Source organism: Benincasa hispida, chromosome 5, assembly GCF_027475165.1.
Source record: "Benincasa hispida cultivar pf3 chromosome 5, pf3_genome.v1.1, whole genome shotgun sequence".
Classification (NCBI taxonomy): domain Eukaryota; kingdom Viridiplantae; phylum Streptophyta; class Magnoliopsida; order Cucurbitales; family Cucurbitaceae; genus Benincasa; species Benincasa hispida.
Window position 1 is genome coordinate 27,264,473 of NC_143482.1, and position 25,434 is coordinate 27,289,906.

A 25,434-nucleotide genomic window follows, 5' to 3' on the forward strand; every position below is an offset into this window, starting at 1 on the left:
CTACCTTTTTGGAGACTTGTCTAATTCTGGAGCTGGGAATTCGATCCACAAGATGGAATTCACTCCTTTCCCGAAGTAGGGATAAGTAGAAAGATTTCTCCTTTAAGGGCTGATTCTGGGGCTTGAACATCGTGGCCACAGCTTCTCTTTGGAAGAGAAGACTCAGTCATAGTAGGACTATGACTTATGTTCATTAGAGGGATCAATGGTACTTAAGGAGTTAGATGTAACTATAGGGGCATAAAGGTTATTGGCCCAATTGTACTTACGAGCGATCTGTGAAGGGTTCTACTGCTTGGTTAAGATGGACACATAATATATCTATGGTAAGGAGAGTTCAACTGTCGATCTTTAGTGGAGTGCCTGGCAGTTAACGGATGGTGGATTCTATGACTAAAGAGTCCAGTCAGTTATTTATGTACCGTTGGAGCTTTGAGCTACAGGTCCATAAGGTCCCCTTGGTAGCTCAATGAATTCAGTTGAGGATCAGTTCTTGGTGTTGATTTGAAATATTCAAATTGACAATAGGTTTTTTTTATTATATATGATATAATCGATATGATGTATGAGATACATTTAGTGGAGGATTGATGTAAATGAGATTTACATTAAGTACCATGGAATAGAAAAAGAATTATGGTTTATATGTTTCATGAGATGAAATATTAAAACTATAGGTTATAAATATAGTATGATAAGTTGGTTATCATTTATATTTATAATAACATTAATTATTGGATAATTAATTATTTTTCTTTAATAACCAATTGAGTGGGTGGTTATTAGATTTTCATGGTAACCGTAAGTTAAAAGAAAAATGGTTTTCCTAATTTTAGTAATTGTTGAAAAGTTTTTCATAAAAAAGTTTTTTGAGTTTTCTCTCGGCAAAAAGAATCTCACGGAGTTGTCAAGTAAATATAGATTTACTAAACGACAGCTTGGGTGAGCTAAACGATCGTGCAGTGGCGAGCTAAACAATGAGCTAAACAATCACATAGCTTTTGTTAGAAGATCGCATAGCTTAACTAAACGAGCATTGACCTATACGATAGGTCTCCACCATCTCCCACTTGCCCAGTTGTGTACACAATCAGTGTTTCCTCCTTCGTCTGCCTCATACAAGTCCAAACAGAGCCCACCCTCTGGATTCTCACACCGAGAATACCAAGGTAGCCTTGTTGTTGGTGTCATACTTAACTCGACACCGTCGAGGTTATGTGGAGACCGTTTGTGGTTCTGAAGAGTTTGTGACCGAGGCGATTGTTGAGGATGAGCGCGAAGTGTTCGTGCTATGTTGCAGTCATGTAGATCGAGCGTTCGAGGTTACTGTTGTTCGAGCGGTCGTGCGCAAAAGAGTGTGGAGACACATCTTCAAATGTTCGTGGAGTTTTTCCTTTGTACATTTGTAGTTATTCATGCTGTAAGTTTTGTATTAATTGTATAACCGCTTGTTTCTGTTCGATTGTAAATGTAATGTTCATTCATGATTGTGATTTGGAATAATCTTTTTTCCGCTGCTCATGGAAATCTCGAGTCCGATTTCCTTCAACCTTATTTCTATACTATAGACACTTCAGGCTGTATCTTGAACATTGATCCCTGCATATCTCCACATACATTTCAAGACTCATAAAGCAGTCTTGGATGCTAGTTTATTGGATTTAGAGTTATGACAAAAACAGACACACGACACAAATAATAACATTTATTGAATTAACATCTATAACTATTTATTGATGACAGTCAATTAATAACATTTACTATCTACGAGTTTTAGAGCATAAAACCCAACATAAATATCATTATCAAGAGATCCATACAATATATTGTAACTACACCCATAAGATGCATATCCAAACTTTCATACACAGACAGACCAATTAAATATCTTAGTGCAATTGCATTCACCACCGGAGAATCCATATGTTTGGATTCATGAACTTCAGGCTTATTGTTGCATATGTTTCAATTACTCGTATATGAGTATAATATAATCCAGAAGATAAAGCAGGCAACTCTTCCAGTATATGTTTTTCATATAAGACCGTAGATATGAAATAAATATACTCCGTATTATTCTTTCTGTTAGTTTCAATATGATAACCATTGCAATGTATATATTTAAAACTAAGTAGATTTCTCTTTGATTGACTAGATTTCTCTTTGATTGACTAGAGAACAATGCATTGTCATTTGTAAATTTTGTTCCTCTAGGCAAAATAATATTTACTTTTCCAAACCTTTCAATTAGGTTTGCAGAACCTGATATTGTATTGACTTTTGCTTCCAACATTGTTAGTTTGAAAAAATATTTTTTACTTGTAAGTATTGTATGTATAGTTGCACTGTCTGCCCAACATAGATCTTCTTTACTCATTTCTTAGTCACCTAATGTATGAAAATAATCCAAATTTCTTCATTAAAAGAAAATAATTACAATAAGAAAAACAACATTTGGAATATACAAAGGTTAACATCTACTAAGAGGAGAAAAAAGTATGAAGATGAACAAAAAAAAAAAAAACATTAAGCCTAGATATTTTCAAAGTCAATGGAAACATTTGATGTTCCATCAATCTTGCCGATTTTCTCTTCAAGAGATTCAAAGAAGTCTGCCACATCCAAATTTGTCATATGGGATGGGTCAAATATATCATTATCTTGGTATGCAAAATTTGCTTATACATTTTTCTCTTTTTCCTTCAAGGATGCTTGATAGAGATCAACTAAGTATTTTGACGTATGATAGGTACGTGACCAATGTTCCGTCGTTCCGCATCAGAAGCATTTAATTCAAATACTTTTTGAACTCTTATCTTATGGAGCTTTTCCTTTGCAATCATTATTTTGCGTGGTTCTTTTGAAATTTGAATGATTAGAACGACCACCACAGAAATATAATTATTCATTTATCTGCCACGGTCACAACTTCGACCACTATTATTATTAAAATTCACAGCATTCACTTCAGGAAATGGTGTCATCCTAATTGGTCGAGATTCATTATTTTTCATTAATAACTCATTATTTTGTTCGGGCATGAGAAGACTTGAAATTAGTTTAGAATATTGTTTAAAAACTTTCTCTTGCTATTGTTGCTGCAGGAGCATATTTGAGACATGAAATGTAGAAAATGTCTTTTTTAACATATCAACATCAGTGATTTTCTTCTTGCATAACAAAATTTCAAATTGATTTTAAATAATGCGGAGTTGCAATCACTTACTGATTTGAAATCTTATAGCCTTAATGCATCCAATCATAACGAACTTTAAGAAGAATAAATATTTTTTATAATCATATATTTCTTTCAAATTTTATTCACAAGATACGAGGATCTTTTATTGTAAAATACTCCATTTTCAATCCCCCGTGGAGATGATAATGAAGGAAGATCATAGCTTTTGTTTTGTCCTAACTTGATGTCGTATTTCCTTCTTTAATAGTCTCTCCAAAATTCATGTGGATTTCAGCATCAAACATCTATGACAAATAATTATTATCGTTAATATCAATGGGTAGAAAATTCTAATTTTGTGAGATTTGTCATAGCAACACTATCATAAAATATTGTATTTGTATTAGAAATTTAATAGATATTAAATATGCAAAATAACATTAAATTTATTAATTATAACGAAGAAGGAAAAACCGACATACCTTTAGGACATTCCTTTAGCGGGAATGCCAATAGGAGCTCGTGCTGATAACGTTGTGAACTGTAGGAGCATAATTGGGAACACAAATACCAATAAAGTAAAATATTAAAATAAATATAGTATAATATAAGAATAAATTAAATAAATATTAAAATAAATTAAACAAAATATATAAATAAACAAAATGAAATAAATTGACAAAATATAAAATAGGGATTTTTACATAAAAAAAAAACCATCTTTAGGCTTTATATTTCAAAAATGTCTTTAAATTTGAATTTTTTCAAGAAAGGCTTTTAATATTATTTTTGGACAAATTTACCTTTTTTTATTATCTTTATTTCCAAATTTTATATATATTTCCTTATTTTCAAAATTTCTTAATGATGGAGAGAGAAACTGTATTTATTATGGAAAGAGAAAATTTATTTAATATGATTTTTTTTTTCATATTTTCAAATGGAGAGAGAAAATGCATTTACTTGTTGAGATTTTGTCCTTAATTTAATTTAACTTGAGAGAAAAATATACATTTAATGAATTTTTTTCTATTTTTGTTGGTTTCACATTTTTTTTGTGGATTCATGGTTATTTAAAATATATTTCAAAATATTTTGTTTGGTATTTGAAAATATTCTAACCAACATATGAAATACACCATATATAAATTCAGTGTTTGACATAAATCACCATATAATGCATTTATTATGGAGAGAGAAAATACATTTATTATGATTTTTTTCTTTTTCGATTGTAAAGATAAAATGCATTTGATATATTTTTTTCTATTTTCATTTGGAGAGAGAAAATGACCTTTAATATGATTTTATTTTCCATTTCGTTTTTCATGTTGATTTTTGTTATTATGTGAAATATCTCATTGTTTGTTCAATTGTACATGTAATATGTTCCGTTGTTTATTTGGAAACATTCTAAAAATATATTGGTAAATATATTTGATATCTACTCGGATATTCATGGTTATTTTTAAATATACTTTAGAACATATGATATCTACTCAAATATTCATGGTTATTTTTAAATATACCTTAGAACATAAATTTTAGAACATATATACAAGCGTGTATATATCATATATCATAAATTCAAAGTAGTCAAAAATCAACAAAAAATATCTACCATAGTATATAAATCACAGATGAACTTGATGTTCAACGTAGAACATATATATAAGTGTACATATCACAAAACAAGAAATCTAAATACAAAAATCATCACCGTTTATATAAAATAAACGATTATATATCACAATGTATATATCATCATTGTTTATATTAAACCCCTACCATCGATCAGATCTTCTTGCCTAGCTCCATCAACTGGATCTGCCCGAGTCCGCGTGCGGATCTTCAGAAGTTTTGCCATGTCGTTTCATGTCGTCCGTTTGCTCGAGTCCATGCTGTCGTCGATTGGATCTACCTAAGTATGTGTTGGATTTGCTCGCACCGAATGTCGGAAGCTTTGCCTTGCACCACGTTGTCTCACGTCATTTGTCTGCAACCATGTTGTCCTCTGTTCGAGCCCGTGCTGGAGATTCTCTCTCCCCACGGTGTTATCTATCACTTGTGACTCACACTGCCGGAAGGAGAAAAGAGAGGGGGAGGAAGAAATGAGTGTGAATTATGGGGGAGAGAATATATGAAATATATTATTGAGAAGAGATAATATATGCATGGGGGAGAGAAAATATGCATGGGAGAGAGAAAGTATGCATGTGGGAGAGAGAATATGCATAGGGGAGACATAGTATGCATGGAGGAGAGAGAAATAAATAAATAAATAAATATAAAACGTATGTGAGAGCTAAACTGTAAATAAATATTAGTGAAAATAAGGAGACCAATAAATATTTTTTTTAAAAAAAAAATGAAATGTTCAAGATATTAACGTAATATGTGTCTATTCTTTAGGTCTTTTATATAGAAATTCCTATAAAATAAGAAATTTCTCTAAATTCTCCATTTTCTCCAATTTTCATAGACTTTGCTCAATATATGTGTCTTACAAGTTCCACCAAATGCCTCTATTTATAGACAAAATGATAAGTAAGAAGATGGTTTATTTGGACCCTAAGAATGAGTATTTATAAGACACATGAAAACAAACATAGGGTGTAGAGAGAGTGACATTTGGCTTTTGACAATGGATATCTTTTTTATACATAATTTATAATATTTATAATAAAGACCATCATTTTTCCCCAAAATTAATTGTAGTCATTCTCAACTAGAATTGTCATTATTGATTCTCTTTCCTCTATAATTTACTTTTGAAAATTATTATAAACCAAAGTTGCAAAATTCTAGTGGCATCTTATCTTCAAAATATGGCATATGTTACATATTGACCAATTGAAAAAGGTTCAAAGAATTTAGTGGGACATAGACAAGTTGGGATATTTCAAATGTTGGAAAAATCCCAAATATTATACTGTTTCAATCTTTCCTAACTTGGAGGGCAAAGTTTCAAATGGACTAATGAAGATAACTATGGAGGGGGAAAAAAGTGTTAAAAGCCTGAACTTCTATACCAATAATGATTTAGGGTCTGTTTAATATTGGAGAAAAATATTTTTGAAAAAAGTCATTTTCATTTAAATATTAATATTTTGATAAAAAATGTTCACTATAAAAAAATACTAGTGTATTTGACAACTCTTTCTTGAAATAGTTTTTATTACAAGTTTGTTTGGTTTGTTATATACTAAAAGTATTTTTATGAATGTAAAATTACTATAAATGATGAGTATAAAATATTATGAATTAATAATTTAAAATAATGGTTATTAGAGTTGATGGAGGTGGTGGCCAGAGTTGGTGACTAGTTAGGAGTGCAACAAAAAAAAGCAAAACGAAACTAATCCAAATCGATCCAATGGTTTGATTTGGTTGTAGTTTAAAATTGGACATATTTGTTTGTATTTGGAGAAAACAAAAAAGTATTGGTTCGGATCAATTTTTTATTTGGAAAGTCAATCAAAACCAAACCAAATCGAGGGTATATAGATAGATACCCTTAAAAATAAACTCTAACATAAGTTTCTTATAGTATTTTAATATTGTGGTGCATATATAATTGTTGTTTAGAAAAGAAAAGAAAAAGACAATTTATTATAGCGCTTATATGTTTTTTTAAATAAAAAGTGCCAATAAAAAAAATAAAATATCAAATTTTAATCTATAAAAAAAGAAAATTGACCCAATTTTAATTTAAAATTAGCAAAAATAACTAATTCAAAATGAAAGTGGAAATAAAAATAAAAACTTGGAAGAATAAAAATATCAAAACCAAGAACCAAACCGATGGTAAACTGAAAAAAATAAATCAATTAGTTTTGTTCTTTACTGGACATTGATTAGGATCACTTCTTTGTAAAACTATTGGTTTGGTTTTTGGTTGACTCCAAAACTAACAAAACCGATCCGACTATCACCCGTACCATTGGTGGTGCTGGTGTGGAATTGAGGTAGATGGCTCTAGAAACGTTTTATCAATTTTAAGAATTATAAAAATTATGGAGAGATTAACCATTAAATACTTTAAAAACCATAATACTAAAACTTGATTCCAAGTATTTATCCCAAACTAACTTATTTTATAAACACATTTTTTCAAAATCTATTTTGAGTGGTTGTCAAACACTTGAATTTTTTCTAAAATGACTTATTTTTAAATTTAAACACTTGAAAAGGTATTCTAAACACAACCTTAGCCTATAAACTTTGATTTATAACGATTTAGATCTTTGCAATATAATTTATTTTCTATCACAAAATATCTCATCGAACTTAACAGTCAATTTTGATAATGAAACAACTTAGTTTTTATAATTTATAAATAACCTTTACCCTCAGTCAACTTAACAATCTACGTACATAAGAAATTTAATCAAATTTTAATACTAACTTTTACGACAATGATTAAATCTTTACAAATTATGAATTACACAAACTAAATTGATATTGATTAAAGTTTAAGGGATTAAAGGGTTATAAATTTGGAAGTACAAAGACTAAATAATTACAAACTTGACTTCAATAGCTTAAATTTTTATTTCCATGAAAGTTCAAAAACTAAAAACGATCTCTTTTTAAACCCAATCTGATGTCAAGCAATAAAATCAATAAATAATAATAAACATAAGAACTTTTTTTTTTTCTTTTGAGGAAACATAACATCAAACACCTACATATCTATATCATAAGAAACAAGAGACCCAAACCACCCAGGGTAAGGAAAAAGAAAAAGTGAAGAAGCTTGCTCTTCCAACACATTTTAAGTCAAAGAGTGGGCCAAAACATTGTTCCCACAACGAACATGACAAAGTAAACATCGCCTAACTCTTGTGCGTAAGATTTAGCCTCATGGATGAAAAAAGGTTAACCACTACCACACAGTTTTATTCCATAATAACTTACTGAATATTGAGAGAGATAATGTTAGGAAGCATTCACAGATAGTCAGTACATCAATAACCTTTAAGTTATAAACATGTCTAAGGTGTGTACATCAATGCATAAAGTCCTTACATTTTGTGAGAATGTAGATAGATACTTTAACCTAAAGTTATATGTTTTCGATACCACACATACGGAGTGGGGAATATTTAGCATTGCGTTTTCTCTACCACATATTACCTTGAATTTGGTTCATATTATCAACACGAGTATAACTCAATTAGCTTGTGTTAGTATTATCAAACTCAATATTTAGAGGTTCGATTTCTCACCCACATATTATAAGAAATAAAAAAGAAGTTAGGTTCATATTATGCTAACATTTCTACTGCTTTGCATGGATTTTGGACTTCGAATTTCTCTTCAATTTGTATGGAGGAAATTATGGTTTATAACGATCTATTGGGACTCATTGTCGATCATTCAAATGTCGAATAATGAATTGGATGTTTTAAGTAGGGTTTTTATCTTTATTTGCTTATTCGTTTAATTGTGTCTTTCTAACAAATGTTTTTTTTTTGTCATTTCATTCGTTGGAGAATCGCATAGTTTATTTTCTAGCGAAAAGTGGGGCATGCTTTCTAATTTCTCTAATTCGCTAGTTTTTTTTTTTTTTTTTTTTTTGTATGTTTTATGTGTATGATTAATTTAGATTAAGAAACAAGTGATCAATCTAATCATTGTTGTTAAAACTTAAGATATATATATTTTTCCCAATAAATTTGAGGTTGGAGTTTACCAAACTCACATGGTTCTATTTCTAAATTATAAAAAGGCCCAAGAATTTCAAAGAAAAAGGCCTAGGCCCAAAATAGGTGAGCGGTGAGCCCATGGACTTCACTTTTTCAGTTTCAGTTCCCCTTTCCATACTCACATAGGCTTTGACTACTGTTACAAAATCTGAAGGGAGATGGCCCCCATTCAAAACAACCGGCTTCAAGAACGATTGGAAAATGGTCTGAACATGTTCTTGCCATTCTTACTACTCTAGTATTTGCAAAGATATCATCCCAAGTATTTGATACCAAAAATCTATCAAGAAGTGAAGAAGAAGCTGGAGGACCATCTCTTGACCAAGTAAATTGGCCATTTCCAAGGGGGATTTCCAATAATTTTGCTGAATCAATAAATTTATTAAACTTCTTCATCCCTTTTGTTAATCTCCCTGTTGGATTTCTTTCTTGAATCCTTCTATTTTCAGTTATGTTACAAGAGCAAATTCATGAAATCCTTAAATGGTCACCCATCAATTTGTCATCTAATAATTCTTGTATTTCTATGACACAAACAAATATTTATCCTCGAGTCTTTTCTTGTAGTGTAATTCTTCTCCATGAATTATTGATTCCGAAGCTTCAGATCACATGACCCGTTCTTTTTTTATTCCAATTCCCCATCATATTGCAATGAAAAATTAGAATTTTTTATGGTAGTTTTTCTTCAATAGCAGGAAAAAAACCATTAAATTGATTGAAAATATTGCTCTATAGTCTATCTTACATGTTCCAAAATTAGCTTGTAATCATTTATCAGTTTCTAAACTCCCTAGAAATTCTAACTATTGTATTATTTTCTTTGAATCTCACTGTACTTTTCAGGAATCAGAGAAGATGATTGGAAATGCTAGGATGCTTGATGGCCTCTATTACTTTGATAAAGGTTCTTTTAGCAATAAAATAACTCAGGGTTTAAGTAGTATAAGTCCTCTTTCTGTTAAAGAATAAATAATACTATGGTATCGTAAGCTATGCCATCCTAGTTTTTCTTATCTTAAATACTTATTTCCAAATTTATTTAAGGGAATTGATTGTTCCTCCTTTGATTGTGAAAGTTGCATTTTGGCAAAAAAAATCATCGATCCACATATCTTTCAAAACCTTAAAAAGCATCAAAACCTTTTTATTTAATTTATAGCAATGTTTGGGGTCCTAAAATTACAACTCATAGTGGAAAAAGATGGTTTGTTACTTTTATTGATGATCATACTCGTTTATCTTGAGTTTACTTAATTGGGGAAAAAAATCTGAGGTGAAAGACATTTTTAACCATTTTTACAGTATGATTGAGACATAGTTTCAAACAAAAATTTGTATTTTACACTCTAATCATGGAACTTGACATTTCAATGAATTTTTGGTGCATTTTTTAAAGAAAATGAATTGTTCATCAGTCTACATGCCGGGATACTCAACAGAATGGGATTGCTAAAAGAAAAAATAAGCATTTACTTGAAGTAGCTTGTGCTATAATGTTTTCAGTGCATGTTCCAAAATATCTACGGGGAAACCCATTCTCACAACCATCTACCTAACAAATAGAATGCCTATTAAGACCTTGAATTTTAGATCTCCCATCGGTGTTTTTCCAACATCCCGAATATATTCTAAATTATATCTTAAAGTTTTTGATCGTACTGCCTATGTTCACATACCTAGTCACTTTCAGCCCAAACTTGATCATAGGGCTGTTAAATGCATTTTCTTAGGTTACTCGTCATGTAAAAAAGGTTATAAATGTTTTGATCCTCAGACAAAAAAACTTTTTGTAAGTATGGATGCGTCTTTTTTAAAAAATCAACCCTATTTTACCCAAAATTCTCTTCAGGGGGAGAGATCAAATTTGGAAGATAATTTTTGAGATGTTTTTGTTCCTCTGTCTAATCCTATAATGCCAAATGTAAAAACTTCTCAATCAAAGGGAGAAATACTACAAAATGATCATATTGGTCAAATTCCTAAGTTTAAGTTTTATACTAGAAGAAACTTCAATCAAAGGAACCAAGACCAAATAGTTTATCCTTCACAGAGCCATTCTGAGACTCCGAAGAATGAAACTGGTAGTCCTTCTTCTTCTTCTCCCACTCCTACTTCTACAATTCAAAACACTCTATCAATCATGTTTGATCCCGATGTTCCAGTAGCTATTAGAAAAGGTGTTCGCAGTTGTACCAAATATCCTATTGCAAACTTCATGTCATATCAGAAATTGTGAAATAGTTATAGAGCCTTCATATCTAGGATAGATGACTTGTTTTTTTCCAAGGAAAATAAAAGAGGTGTTAAAAGATATAAATTGGAAATTAACTATTATGGAGGGGATGAATGCTCTAAAACAAAATGGAAATTGGGAAATAGTAGAATTGCACAAAAATACAAAACTAATGGGTTGTAAATGGATGTTTACCATAAAATATCATGGAGATGGTCGTACTGAGAGATACAAGACAAGACTGGTAGCTAAAGGATTTACTCAGACATATGCCAAAATTAACTTTATTAGAGTTCTTTTGTCTGTTGTAGTTAATTCAGCTTGGCCACTTTATCAACTTAACGTGAAAAATGCTTTTCTGAATGGTGATCTCAAGGAAGTGGTATTTATGAGCTTGCCACCAAGTTTTGAAAATGAACTCGGATGTAGTAAAATTTGCAAATTAAAGAAATCTCTTCATGGTCTTAAACAGTTTCCAAGAGCTTGGTTTGAGCGTTTGGGAAAGGTTGTCCAACTATGGATTTCTTCAGAGTCAAGTAGATCATACTATATTTTTATAAACACTTGGAGAATAATAAAATTTCATTTTTGATTGTCTATGTAGATGATATTATTCTTACAAGTGATGATGAAGCAGGTTTACCGAATCTTAAGAAAAAACTTGCATGTGAATTTCAAATCAAGGATTTGGGAACATTGAAATATTTCCTAAGAATGGATTTTGCAAGATCGAAGAAGGGTATCTCTGTTAATCAAAGCATGTATGTTCTTGACTAACTTAAAGAAACAGGCTTACTTGGTTGCAAGATTGCGGAAACCCCTACTGAACCAAATCTAAAGCCACAATTAGCAAAAGTTGAAGAAATAAAGGATAAGGAACGCTATCAGAGACTTGTTGGAAGATTGGTTTATCTACCTCATAAACGTCCTGATATTGCATATACCATGAACATGGTTAGTCAATTTATGCATGCTCCTAGATCAACTCATTTTGAAGCTACCTATAGAATTTTGAGGTATTTGAAATGGTCACTTGAAAAAGGTATTTTATTCAAAAGCCATAATCACTTCCAAATAGAAGTTTATACAGATGCAAATTGGGCAGAAAGTGTTACAGATAGAAGATCTACTTTTGGTTATTGTTCCTTCATTTGAGGAAATTGGTTACTTTGAGAAGTAAAAAACAGAATGTGGTGGCTAGAAGTAGAGTTTAGAGCTTTAGCTCATGGAATTAGTGAGGGCATATGGATCAAAAGGATTCTTGAAGAATTGAAGATTTTCTTGACTACACCTATACGGATTTATAGTGACAATAAAGTAGCCATCTCTATTGCTCATAATCCAGTTCTTCATGATAGAACAAAACATATAGAGGTTGATAAGCATTTTATTAAGGTGAAGATTGAAGCAAGAACGATATGTATTCCTTATCTTCCTATATCATAGCAAATTGATGATGTACTAACTAAAGATCTTCCAAAGGAACAATTTGATAGATTGATCGACAAACTGGCTATGGAAGATATCTTCAAACCAGCTTGAGGGGGAGTGCTGGAATTTCTACGTGTATAAATATCAATTGTTAAATTTTTTCTTTTAGTGACTTTATTATTTTCCATAATTGTAAGAGGTCTTTCTTCTACATGAGAAGACCTAAGTTTGCATATAGGGAATAAGAGAAAATATAATCATTCTCCCAAATTTAGATGGTATCAGACCAAGTGGTCCAGGGAGGTTATATGTTCAAACTCCTACAACGTTATTTCCTCCTCAAATTAATATTATTTCCACTTGTTTGACTCATCTTCATGTTTCAAACTCACAAGTGGGGAGTGTTAGATAATATAATTAATTACGCCTTTACCCATCAACTTAAACTTTTGGGTCAATCGGTGGTTTAAGAAACCTTACTAGTGAAAGCTCCTTTATTGATATGGTCATCATTCTTGTTTGAGTTTGTTCTGTCTTGGGAAGTAGATGGCTTGTTGTATTCAAGATTTCCTTTCTTGGAGGAAAATTGTTGCTTCCTACCTTTTTTGATATGTCCTTGCAAGTTTTATTTCCTTTTCTTCTTCAATCTTGGTAGCCAAAGAAATAGCATCAGCAAGATAAGCTAAAGGATGTAAATTACTACCTTTTTTATGTCTTCACTCAGTCCAAAGACAAACCTTGCAATTTGTTGATGCTCATTTTCTGGTAAATTATTTCTTGCGACTGATCGATGAAACTCCACAGTGTAATCTGCAATAAATCGGTCTCCCTGTTGGCACTTCTGGTACTTACTGTATAGAACGTGCTGATAATTCATAGGGAGGAACCTCTTCATTAATCTCAACATTTTAGGCCAACTTCGAATGGGAGGTTTACCATAATACCTTCTATTATTCACGATTTGTTACCAAGCTAACACCCACTTTGAAGTTTGTAGGCAACCAATCTGACTTTCTTTCCCTCAGCAGTGTTAGTGTATGCAAAGAAATTCTCCACGTTTTCCAATGAAAAAAATTTTCAATGCCCATTCGACCATTAAATACTGGAAGGGCCATTTTTATTTTATAATCGAGTTGTTCTTAGACTTCATCGTCTCCCCATTGTCTTCTTGGAATTCTAGACCAAAGTTCTTGGTTAAGTCCTTCCTCTTCTTTGAAAGAATCAGTCATCAACCATAAAACATGGTAAAGGAAGATCATTTAATCTTTCTGTTAGACCCCCAATCATCAACATACAAGAGGAGGGGTAAAAAAGAAATATTGCCTAGGTTGAAAAAGAATATTTGGATGATAGTGGTGCATATCCATGAAGGGCTGATAACCGTCTGGATAAGGGAGGGAGAGGGGACCACTTTTCTGGTTTTAAATAGCAGGGCAATGTGAGGGGAGGAGGCAAGAAGATTTTGGTGATTGTCTGAAGAAGCTTCAGCAAGAGGAGAGAAGGCAGCCCTCTCGAATAGGCTGGTTACTATCTTGTTCTTAGAATTTTCCTTGTTATTATTCTCGTTCTTAAAGCTTCTGTTCTGTACTTTTTCCCAGAGTGTCATAAATAATATCATAGTAGTATCTTGCTCTGTTTTCTGGGAATTCTGCTTTGTTGGGTATTCTTTTACTTTGTTTGCAGCGACCGGGTACCTAACACTTTCTTGCCTTCTATCTTGGACAATCTCCTCTTGAACATTGGCTCTTCTATTGGCTCGGATTCTTGGATTTACTTGGTTAGTTGCTGTGAAGGTTGTGAATTGTTGAGTGAGTTGTTCTATTCCCCCAGCGAGGGTGGAAACATTATTGTTTATATCTACAATTGCCAGTTCAACATCTTGTAGTCGACATTTTAATGTGGTGACAGCTTCTGCGACCATGATTCTGGAATGGAAAAGATCCAATTTGAAAATAATTTTTTAGCCTTTGATCGAGAGCTTTGATACCACTTGATGCACACAAGTGAAAACAACATCTTGTAATCGACATTTTAATGTGGTGACAGCTTCTGCGACCATGATTCTAGAATGGAAAAGATCCAATTTGAAATTAATTTTTCAGCCTTTGATCGAGAGCTTTGATACCACTTGATGCACACAACTGAAAATAGTACCTCAAACTTCATTAAATGATGAAGAAGCGTTACAAATGAAGGCTCTTATATAAGGAACCAGCCGGCCTAACTGACTAAAGAGGGAACCAGTTGAACAAGTAACTGGTTTTAAAACTGAAACAAAAGAAGATTACAAGCAAAGACTAAATAACTAAATAACAAGAATATGTTCTCTTTTCATTTCATCATTGAAAAGCCGTGTTTCCTTTTCAAAAAGAAAAAACAAAATCTTTGAAGATCAAAATCCTCTAGAAAAGAAACTACAACAAAGGAGAACAAACGTAGTATTTATAGAAATAAACAATAAAACCAAAGGATTAGGAGGTGCACCCAGACATCTCAACTAGGTTAACACTTCCATAGCGCTCTTAAAATTTGGTGGGTAGTCGAAGGAAATTGAAATGATGGTATGTCATTCAAATACAACATCGAGACAACTAGGAAGTTAGAAAAAGAGTAAGAATAACATCATCGTGTTATTGTTGGTTTAGCAATCAGGACCATAACCAAAGGTTTATGGGGATGTTTGGGCTAAGGAGTTGGGAAGTGTGGAGTTGTGAACTCCACTCCTTGTTTGGTCCAAGGAGTTTGTGGGTCCCACCACTAAAAAAAAAAATCAGTTTTATGTCTTATTAATTCTTTACACTGTGGACCTCAAAAGTTTACAACTTTCCAAAGTTCACAACTCCACTTTTTGCCCCAAACACCCTCTAAATACATAAATTTTTATTGCAATATTATAAATAAATAATTGAATGATGTGCAGTAGATCATTAGCTACCTGAAGACCATAGGACAATAGTCTTTCCAATGGAAGTCAATAGAATAGTGTGGAGGTGTAAACTGAGAACCCTTTCTAGGAAAGTACATCACTATTCTAGCCCGTTTTCCAAAATCAGAAGCTCGAACTTCACGCATAGGAACTGGTGTAATCTTACCAACAGTGTACCTGAAAACTTCAAATAGAGTAATTAGTAACCATTATTATCTAATTCAGTTTAGATATCTCGTGAACAGGCCTAAAAACAAACTCCAGACAACCTTTAGGAAGCATTATTTTCTGGTCTTTAGTTGGCATTTGTTTTCTTATAGGAAAAACATTAATCCCTTAATTTGGGAAACAATTATTTGAATAGCAAAATATTTCAAATAGAATTACCTATAACTTCTTCTCAGGGACTGTTAATACAAACCATTATATTATAACTCAGATAGCTCAAATGAAATTCTCTCGAGAATCGAGATGTTTTTTTTTTTTTTTTATTTTAAAGGAAACATATTTTTCAATGAATTCATGAAAAAGGCTAATTGGTAACTTCAATATCATCACAAGCAAATAAGATAAGTGGCATTGGCAATAAGTGGCGTTGGCAGATTGAAGATAAATAATCGTAACACCCTGCATTTTCATATACAATTATTTACTGTCATATTTGGAATACTTTCGTTCAATCTATGTAATTATGTCTTTATGATATAAAGTATTCAATTGTCATTACCATATTTTATTTTGGGATGTGATGAGGGTGATTCTAGTTCTAGTTCTTGTTATTTCATTGTATCATTCAGCATTAATCTCTTTTCATTTCATCAATGAAAAATGTTGTTTCCATTTCAAAAAAAAAATTATTTACGTCATATTTATTTTCACCAAATTATCTAAGTAAGTTGGATTAATTGGACTAAATGGAATGGTTGGTTGAAGTTAATTTTGTATTTGACTAGGTTATCTGTATTGTTGTTTGAAATCTAATTTGGGTAAATTTGGGCATGCTTGGTTGGTAATTCGAATTTTCTTTTCTATTTTCAGATTCACTGATTTCGGAAAATGTGTGTGGTAGACAACCCGGATTCTATTTCTGAAAATTGATTTCAGATTCTATGATCCAAACCGTGCAAATTCTAAAAATAACATTTCTATGTTTTCATTGTAGGTAGATTTTAAATTTTAAGTTTTAAAATGCAAAATTATATTAAAAAAGATAAAAACATTTAGAAATACAATATGTCATGTTATAAAGTCAACTCCTTTTTAAAAAATTAAAATATGTATTATGTAATGTATTACAAAATAATAATTATACAAAAATTTTAACATAAAACATGTTCATATAATATTACAAAACAATAATTATAAAAAAATGGAAATCTTCATTCTAGTCTTCGAAGACCATAGATCAATATATCTCGAACTTGGAAATCTGTGGATTCGTTTGCTCCATTCTCCTTAAGATATGGTACAAGAATCCTTTTTTGGCATCATCTTTGGGTTGGTTCAGAGGTTTTAAAATATAAATTTGCTCGACTTTTTTAACTCTCCCCTTTACTGAATGGGGCTGTTAGTGATTTTTGGGAAGCTTCTTGTTCAGCTTGGTAAATAGTCTGTACGAGACTTTTAAAAGAAATTTGGTTTGTAAGTAACCAACATATTTTTCATGACAAGTCCCTTCCTTCGTTTAATCGTTATGAGATTGCTCGAGTCAAAGCTTCTTCATGGTGCTCTCTTTCCAAATTATTTGCTGAATACTCTATTTGTCGTGATTTATTAAAGTTAGAATAGTCTTGTAATTATCTTTTTTGGTTTTATCTTATCTTTTATTTCCTAATTACTTAAAGATTTGGTTTTGGATAGATTTTTTACTTATACTATTAGGTCTTATTCCCTTTATAAATATGGGAATTTATTAGTCAGTGTAATTCAATAAAAAGAGAGAAAAAGTTTCATGGTATCACAGCCAACCCTAGCCTTAGCACAGCTCACCATTTCCGGCGAAATTTTCTGATCGTCGTGGCCGTTGTGGGTTCATCTCGCAATGGGTGGGTTGTCTTCATCCTCATGAGTTCTTCTCGCAAATCACCGTCGAAGTTCCGCTCGAATCTCTCTGAGTTTGGGTCAATTCCTCATGGGTTTAGTCCACCATCGCCGCTCGTGGGTTTTGTTCCTCGTAGAATTTGTTTCATAAGTCTCCCTCTCACCGTCGCTGCTCATGAGTTTGGTTTGTCCCCACCGGCTCACATCTCCCTCTCGCCTATGGTCATCGAGTCTCATCCACCGCCGCTCGACATTCGCTGCTTGCCATCGGGAGTTATTATTATTTTTTTTTTTTTTGGTTTTTTGGTTTTTTTCCTTCCAAGAATCCAATTACAGTGATAGTAGATGGGATTATTTTTCTTCAGCAATAATAGTTGGTTCCCCTTGCTTTTCCAACATGACTCGAAGAATTCTATTATTTCTTCTTAATTTTGTACAAAGATAGAATCCTAATTTAAAGAGAGAGACATAACTATAATATGAAATAAACTAACGGTAATAGGAAATATAAGGGAATAAATATACGAGGAAAAAATGATAAATACAAGGAAGAAATTCCTTTTTCTATATTCAACATGACTAATCCATCAAAATCAATGGAAATTATTTCCAATGAATCTTCATCACATACCTTAATCACAAGTCACAAATTGAATGGCCACAATTACATTCAATGGTCACAATCGCTTAAGATGTTCATATGTAGTAAGGGAGGATGACTCTCTCCAGTGAGAACAAGTCGCCCAAAAAAATTGATCCAGAATTCAAAGTGGAAAGTGACAACATCATGGTCATGTAGATGACGAATGAGATAAGTGAAAATTCTCTTATATGAAAGAGTACATGAGATTTGGGACATTGTCAAGGAGACCTTTTTGAGCAAAGAGAACACTTCAGGTTTATTTCGAATTGAATCAATTCCTCATGATTTTCGCCAAGGTCATCAATCTGTTACTCAATATTTTACTAATCTCTCTCGTCATTGGCAACACTTTGATTTATTTAAAGTTTACACATGGAAGTGTACTAGTGATGCTACTCACTATAAGGAAACTCTTGAGAAAAAGAGGACCTACAAATTCCTCCTTTGCCTTAAACAATAATTTGGATGAAGTTTGAGGGAGAATAATAGGAATTATGCCACTACCAGGTCTTCGCGAAACCTTCTTAGAAGTTAGGCGAGAAGAAAGTAGGAAGAGTTTAATGATGGGTAAATTAGAATCAATTCCTACAATTGTGGATGCTTCTGCACTCGATGCCCGTAGTTTTAATCCAACAGTGCCAAGTGACAATAAGCAAAAAGAGAGAGACCATGGTGTGAACATTGTAGAAAAGTGAGTCATATAAAAGACACATGTTGGAAACTCCACAAAAAACCATTGACAAGAAACCATGGCATCGTAATGATCGTGAGAGTCGGGGACTCGAGCGTATGTGGCTAATGTAGCCTCTAATAATTCTGTTACTTCAAAATCGACTCCTTTTAGCAAAGAACAAATTGAAGCAATGCAAAAGATCATTGGTCACTCAAAATACAAGGAGCAGGATTGGTTGCTCAAAAAGTCATGCCTACTGCTCTAACTAGTAAAGAAGGGATGCAACGTTGGATCGTAGACACTAGAGCCTCCTATCATATGACAGGAAACAAATCCCTATTCCAAAATTACCAAGCTAATACATCAAATTCATATGTGAAAATTGTTGATGGTTCATATTCCAAAGTAGCTAGGACAGGTTCAATCGAAGTTACTTTAAATTTATATCTCAATTATGTTTTACATGTGCCAAACTTAGATTGCAACTTACTCTTAATAAGTAAATTGACACATGATCGATCTTGTGTGACTAAATTTTATTCAAACTCATGTATTTTTCAGGATTTGGAATCGGGGAAGACAATTGGCAGTGTTGACCTATGTTCCAGACTCTATCTTCTCGACTATGATCTAGGCCCATTAGCATTTGAAGACGAGTCTTCATTGTTATATTCTTTTATTTCTAGTAGTCTGTTTTCTTCTTGTGTCAATAAGGATAGAGAAATGATGTTATTACATTATCAGTCGGGTCATCCAAATTTTTTATCTCTCTAAAATATTTCGGAAGTTTTTTCATAATAAAATCCTGCATTATTCAATTGTGAGATTTTTCAAATTGTCAGACATACTAGGAACCCTTATCCTCCTATTGCTTACAAACCTTCAAGTCCTCTTTCATTGATTCATAGTTATGTATGGGGTCCTTTGAAAATAAAAGAATATCTCTGGGACTCGATGGTTTGTTTTCTTTATTGATGATCATGCACGGTTACTTGGGTCTTTCTTATGAAAGAAAAATCTGAAGTTTATAATCATTTCAAACAGTTTCATAATATGATCAAAAATCACTATCAAACAAAAATCTGTCCTCAAAACAGGCAATGCAAAAGAGTTTTTTAGTTCATATCTTGGAGAGTACCTACCAAATCAAGGAATTCTCCACCTCAACTCTTATGTTGATACTCAACAAAATGGGATAGCTTAATGCAAGAATCGACATCTTCTTGAAGTCACTTGATGCTTGATGTTCTCTATTCACGTTCCTAAATTCTATTCGAGAGAAGTTATTCCACTCCTCGTCAAGTCTTCTTTCTATCCTTTCCTCATCTTCGTGCTCAGTCTTTGATTTGATTCCTAAAGTCTTTGGGTGTAGTGCATTCGTTCACATCCATTCCCAACATTGTAGTAAGTTGGATCCTTGAGCCCATAAATGCATATCTTGGGGTACTACCCACTCAACGAGGTTACAAATGCTTTTCATTACAAAAATTGAGTATATGATACCATGGATGTCACCTTCTTTGAAGACGTCCCATTTTATTCCAAAATCATCAGGGGGTGAACATGCATGACAATCAACTTCAATCACGGATATCTTTACTTAAGACTGAACCTGAATCTGAATCAGTCACTTCATTAAATCCTATCCATCCCCATCCTCCCACTTCTTCAAGTATACCTATGTCTCCTTTAGAAACAAATCCAAATATCATTGTCCCAACAAATGCTATTAAAAAACTGCTCACTTTCATAAGAAGAAACAAACAAGCAGAGAGGACAGATTCTGGAGCACGTCAACTCTCCCAAACGTCTAAACCAACATCTACTTCCAATGAACAATGCATAAGTGAGGACAAAGGTGGGCTGGAAATTATAAATCAAGAGGTTAACGATTTAGACTTTCCAATTGCTGGAAGGAAAGGAGTCAGGAGTCGTACCATACATCCTATTGGGAAATATGTGTCTTATAATGAATTATCATAATCATATCGAGCATTTGTTTCTACTATTGATGTTCAGGTACCAACTAATATTCATGAAGCACTCATGCATCCTGGTTGGAGAAAAGCAGTTCAAGATGAGATTGAAGCACTTGAAAAAAATGGTACATGGATAGTGACAGATCTACTTAATGGGAAACTAACTGTTGGATGTAAGTGGAGTTTTAAAGTAAAGTATAAGGCTAAGGCTGATGGGAATATTGAGAGATTGAAGGCTAGACTTGTTGCCAGAGGATTTACTCGGTCTTATGGTATTGACTACCAAGAAACATTTGCACCTATTGCTAAACTTAACACCATAAGAATTATCTTGAGCAACTAATCTTGATTGGGGTCTTCAACAGTTAGAAATTAAGAATGCTTGCTTGAATGGTGACTTGGAAGAAGAAGTATACATGGATGTTCCTCTAGATGAGAAGAGAAATTTGGTATAACAAAGGTTTGCAAGCTAAAAGAATCTCTTTATGGACTTGAGCAATGCTTGGTTCAGTAGATTTGCTTCCTTTGTTCTTAGTCCTGGGTATTCACAATGTTAGACAAACCATACTCTGTTCGTCAAAAGAAGATCTGAAAATCTACTTGCCCTCTTGATATTATATGTTGATGTTATAATTCTCTCTGGAAATGATGAATCAAAATTACAAAACTTGAAAAGACACTTGGCTAAAAAATTTGAAGTCAAGGATCTAGCCATCTAGGAAATCTAAAATATTTTCTAGGTATGGAGGTTGCTCGATCAAAACAAGGTATAGTTGTACCTGAAAGGAAGAATGTGTTAGATCTACTAAAAGAAACTGGCATGTTAGGATGCAACCCAGCAGACTCTCCTATGTATCCACAAAAGAAACTTGGGCTCAATCTTGAGAGCACGCCTCTAGTTAGGGGGAGATACCAATGTCTTGTAGGGCGTCTTATCTCTCTTTCTCATACTCATCCAAATATTGGATTTACTGTTAGTATGATTAGTCAATTTATGCATAATCCTAATATATACCAAAGCTGTATATCGAATTCTTAGATCTAAAGATGACTTCTGGAGAAGGGCTATTTTTTTAAAAAAACTGATGAACCATTGAAGTATATTCTGATGCACATTGGGCAAGGAACATCTCAAATAGAAGGTCTACCTCTGGTTATTGCTCTTTTGTATGGATCAATCTTGTTACATGGAAAAGTAAAAAGCAGCCTGTAGTTGCAAGAAGTAGTGCAGAAGCTGAATTTAGAACACTTGCTCAGGGCATGTGTGAAGGCCATATGGATCAAAAGAGTCCTAAGTGAGTTAGGAAAAGATTATTCCTCACCAATACAAATGATGTGTGACAATCAAGCTGCATAAGTATCGCAAAGAATCTAGTTCACCATGATAGGACAAAACATGTTGAAATTGCTCCACATTTCATCTCAAAGAAAGTCAACGATGAAGTTGTTCATCTCAACTATGTGCCTACTAAGCAATAGATTGCAGATATTCTCAACAAACATTTATCAAGACCTAACTTTGAAGATTTGAATAGCAAGTTGCGTTTGTATAATATATACAACCCACCTTGAGGGGGAGTATTGTAATTTATTAAGTTAGGATAGTCTTGTAGTTATCTTTTTCGGTTTTATCTCATCTTTTATTTACTAATTATTTAAAGATTTGGTTTAGGATAGATTTTTTTCTTATACTATTAGGTCTTATTACCTTGCATAAATATGTGAATTTATTAGTCAGTGTAATTCAATAAAAAGAGAGGAAAAGTTTCACTATTCAAGATATTAGTTTAAATTGGAGGGTGTTTTTCTCCTTAGATATGTTTGTTTTTTTATTATATTGTTGGTCTATTTATGTCATTGTAATTTCATTTGTTGCTGAGATTACTTTTGTTTTATATCTTATATCTTGTACTTTGAGTACTAGACTCGTTTCATTATTTCAATGAAAAGTCTTGGAGAAGGCTTTTACTTTCACAACATAGTACTTTGTTTTGTTGTTTTGTCTACGCTCTGATTTGGCTCATGTTCATTGTTTTCAATATCTTGTCTCTTTTCATTAATTTAATGAAATGTTGGGTTTCCTTGTCAAAAAGAAAATGTAATGTAAGTTTCAATGAAGGCTTGAATATGAAGTCATTTTTTTCAATAGAGAGCTGGAGAATTTCGTGCTCCGCACTGAGAAACTGGACTTGATTCACCTTCAAGGGGGAGTAACTGCATTATTTGGAAGAGGGAAACGAGCAGAATTTTTCATCAACGTCGGACTTTCTTTACTTGATGAGAATATTCCTAGAAGACTGACTGATATAAACTAGAGAGGCCATTTGGAAGCGGAAGATCTCTAAGAAAGTGAATTTTTTTCCTTTGGCCACTAATGTATAGAAGCCTTCAAATTATAGGCTGTCCCCTTTAAGTTCTTCGTGAATTTCCATTATCAATTTCTAATCAGAGAAAGTCTTTTTTTCTTCCTAGCATCACAAAAAGAAAAATCATCATATAATCATTTACAAATTGCAAGCAACTCTTACTGTTATGATTCAAATTTCTAGATTTCTCATTCTTTTCAATAGGAATTAAGATACTCATCATCAGCAAAAGAAAAAAAGAACGCTGCGTTACATAATCATGTGGATCATTTCTTGTCAAATACAATTTAAAGGAATGTGTGTGATAGTTATAGTATACATCAAAGTGTTACTTGTGCTACTACTAAAATTTTGTACTAGCATATCTACAGCATTTAGTTTATCTAGGTATCCTTTCAAACTAAACTATTTCTACTTCCATTGCTTAAAAAAATCATATTAATGCAAATGTGAGGCAGCCTGTGGTCCAGTTTAGAGACATATGATGTAACAAATTACGCCTATACTTTCAAAAAATTAACAGATTTACCTTATACCAAGTTGCAAGTTAAGCATTAAATAGTAGCTCCGATGATTTTCAAAGAAGTTAACACATGACACCCTCGCTGCTTCTTTCACAGTAGTTTTCTTTTGTTCCATACTTTTGTGCAATAGTTCTTCATAGTCCTTAACCCTCTCTTGTATCAAAACTCCTTGAATGTACTCCCTCTCATAAACCACTCTATCATTATATGGTACATTATTTTGACCTTGATCAGAAGCATGGGACATCACACAAGAATCATCATCAGCTGATGCTTCTTGAGTAGGATAACTTGAGCCCCAATTCACATCCATCGATGTAGGCCAATTTGATAGTCCTCCAGCACTTGAAATTCCAGTGACGGAAATCTTCTCTGACAAACTGTGCTTAAGGCCATGCCTTGGAGCCTTTTCTTTCTCTAAATTTAGTGAGAGCGTACGAGATACAAAACCTTTTCCATCAATATCATAACCAAGAAAGTTATGCCACTTCTCCATGGATGGTGGTTTGCTACCAGCTGGATAAAATGTCCCTTTTCCATCCTTGAGGCCCCTACTCCATGATCCAAAGTAATATGCACCATCAGCAAAATAATAGACTCCAGATCCATGTCGAAGACCATTCAGCCAAAAGCCAATGAAATGATCGCCATTTACCCATTTCATAATCCCTTTACCACACATTTGCCCACCTTTCCAGTTCCCAATATAAGAATTTCCAGAACTCCAGAAGTATCTACCACAACCTTCAGGTATCCCTTCTTTCCAAGAACCATCATAAATGTCTAAATTAGCATATAGCTTTCGTCCAATCCCATGGTGAATATTCATCCTCCAAGCTCCATTATAGATAGACCCATCAGAATAGTGGAAGGTGCCAAAACCATGAAGATAACCACCCGAGATATCACCCTCATATGTTGCTCCTGATGGCCACATAATCTTTCCCTTACCTGTCATTTTTCCATCTTTCCAATCACCCTCATAAATTGTTCCTTCAAACCACGTGTACTTTCCCTTCCCATGTGGCAAACTATCTTTGAAACTGCCAAAATATACATCTCCATTTGAGAGCACATTCTCGGTAAGCCTGAAAAGAATAAATGCTCTTCAAATATGTTGACTAAAAAGACCATGTGTGCAGGTGCATGACAGTGTTGAAAGGTACAGAAGGAGAAGAAAGTTTCACTCAGTTAAAGATGAAATTACCCTTGGATATCTTCCATGAGCACAGGTCACGTTCTCGTAACCGTGACATCCATGACTTCCATCTAGGTTCTTAAAAACAATTGTTTTCCCCAACGTTGACCACCCATATGAGATTATATCATCCACTTGGGCAGCTCTAGAATAAATAGAACATCATCACAAATGAAGGCAAGAAATACCTCAAAAATGTAAAATACAGCAACCAAATGATAACAGTTACATTCACCATCTCAAGGGTTTTTTGGGTGTATAATTAACAATTTGCTTCTTTCTCGATTTTTCTCGACTTCAACAATTTGTTTCTAAAAATTGCTTGTCGTAGACAAATGTTCTCAAATACTTTTGTTCTTAAGACTGTTTTTCGTAGATTTGCATTTAGTATATATTTGTCTTAATTATTATTTTAATTATGATTTGTTGTACTTTCCTTTTTAACTAATTTCCTTAGTTGGAATTTTTCTTGTATTATAATTACCCATTATTGGGTCCTTTTGAATAATAAGAAAAACCAATATTCTCC

The 25,434-nt window shown here is 32.9% G+C and overlaps 1 protein-coding gene across 27 annotated transcripts in view; it reads right to left on the reverse strand.

Moving 5' to 3' along the window:
• Nucleotides 1-25,434, reverse strand: part of LOC120077484 (phosphatidylinositol 4-phosphate 5-kinase 7-like) — a 45,161-nt gene that overhangs the window by 12,088 nt on the left and 7,639 nt on the right. For 24 of the 27 annotated variants that reach the window (XM_090313937.1, XM_039031374.2, XM_090313936.1 and 21 more), the window contains 3 exons: nucleotides 24,915-25,050; nucleotides 23,713-24,795; nucleotides 15,492-15,659 (listed from right to left, as the gene is read on the reverse strand). In XM_090313937.1, the coding sequence (XP_090170063.1) occupies nucleotides 15,492-15,659; nucleotides 23,713-24,795; nucleotides 24,915-24,931 (1,268 nt within the window). In that variant the 5' untranslated portion in view covers nucleotides 24,932-25,050. The remainder of the gene's footprint in view (nucleotides 1-15,491; nucleotides 15,660-23,712; nucleotides 24,796-24,914; nucleotides 25,051-25,434) is intronic. The other 3 variants (XM_039031376.2, XM_090313941.1, XM_090313940.1) reach the window with 1 other exon arrangement.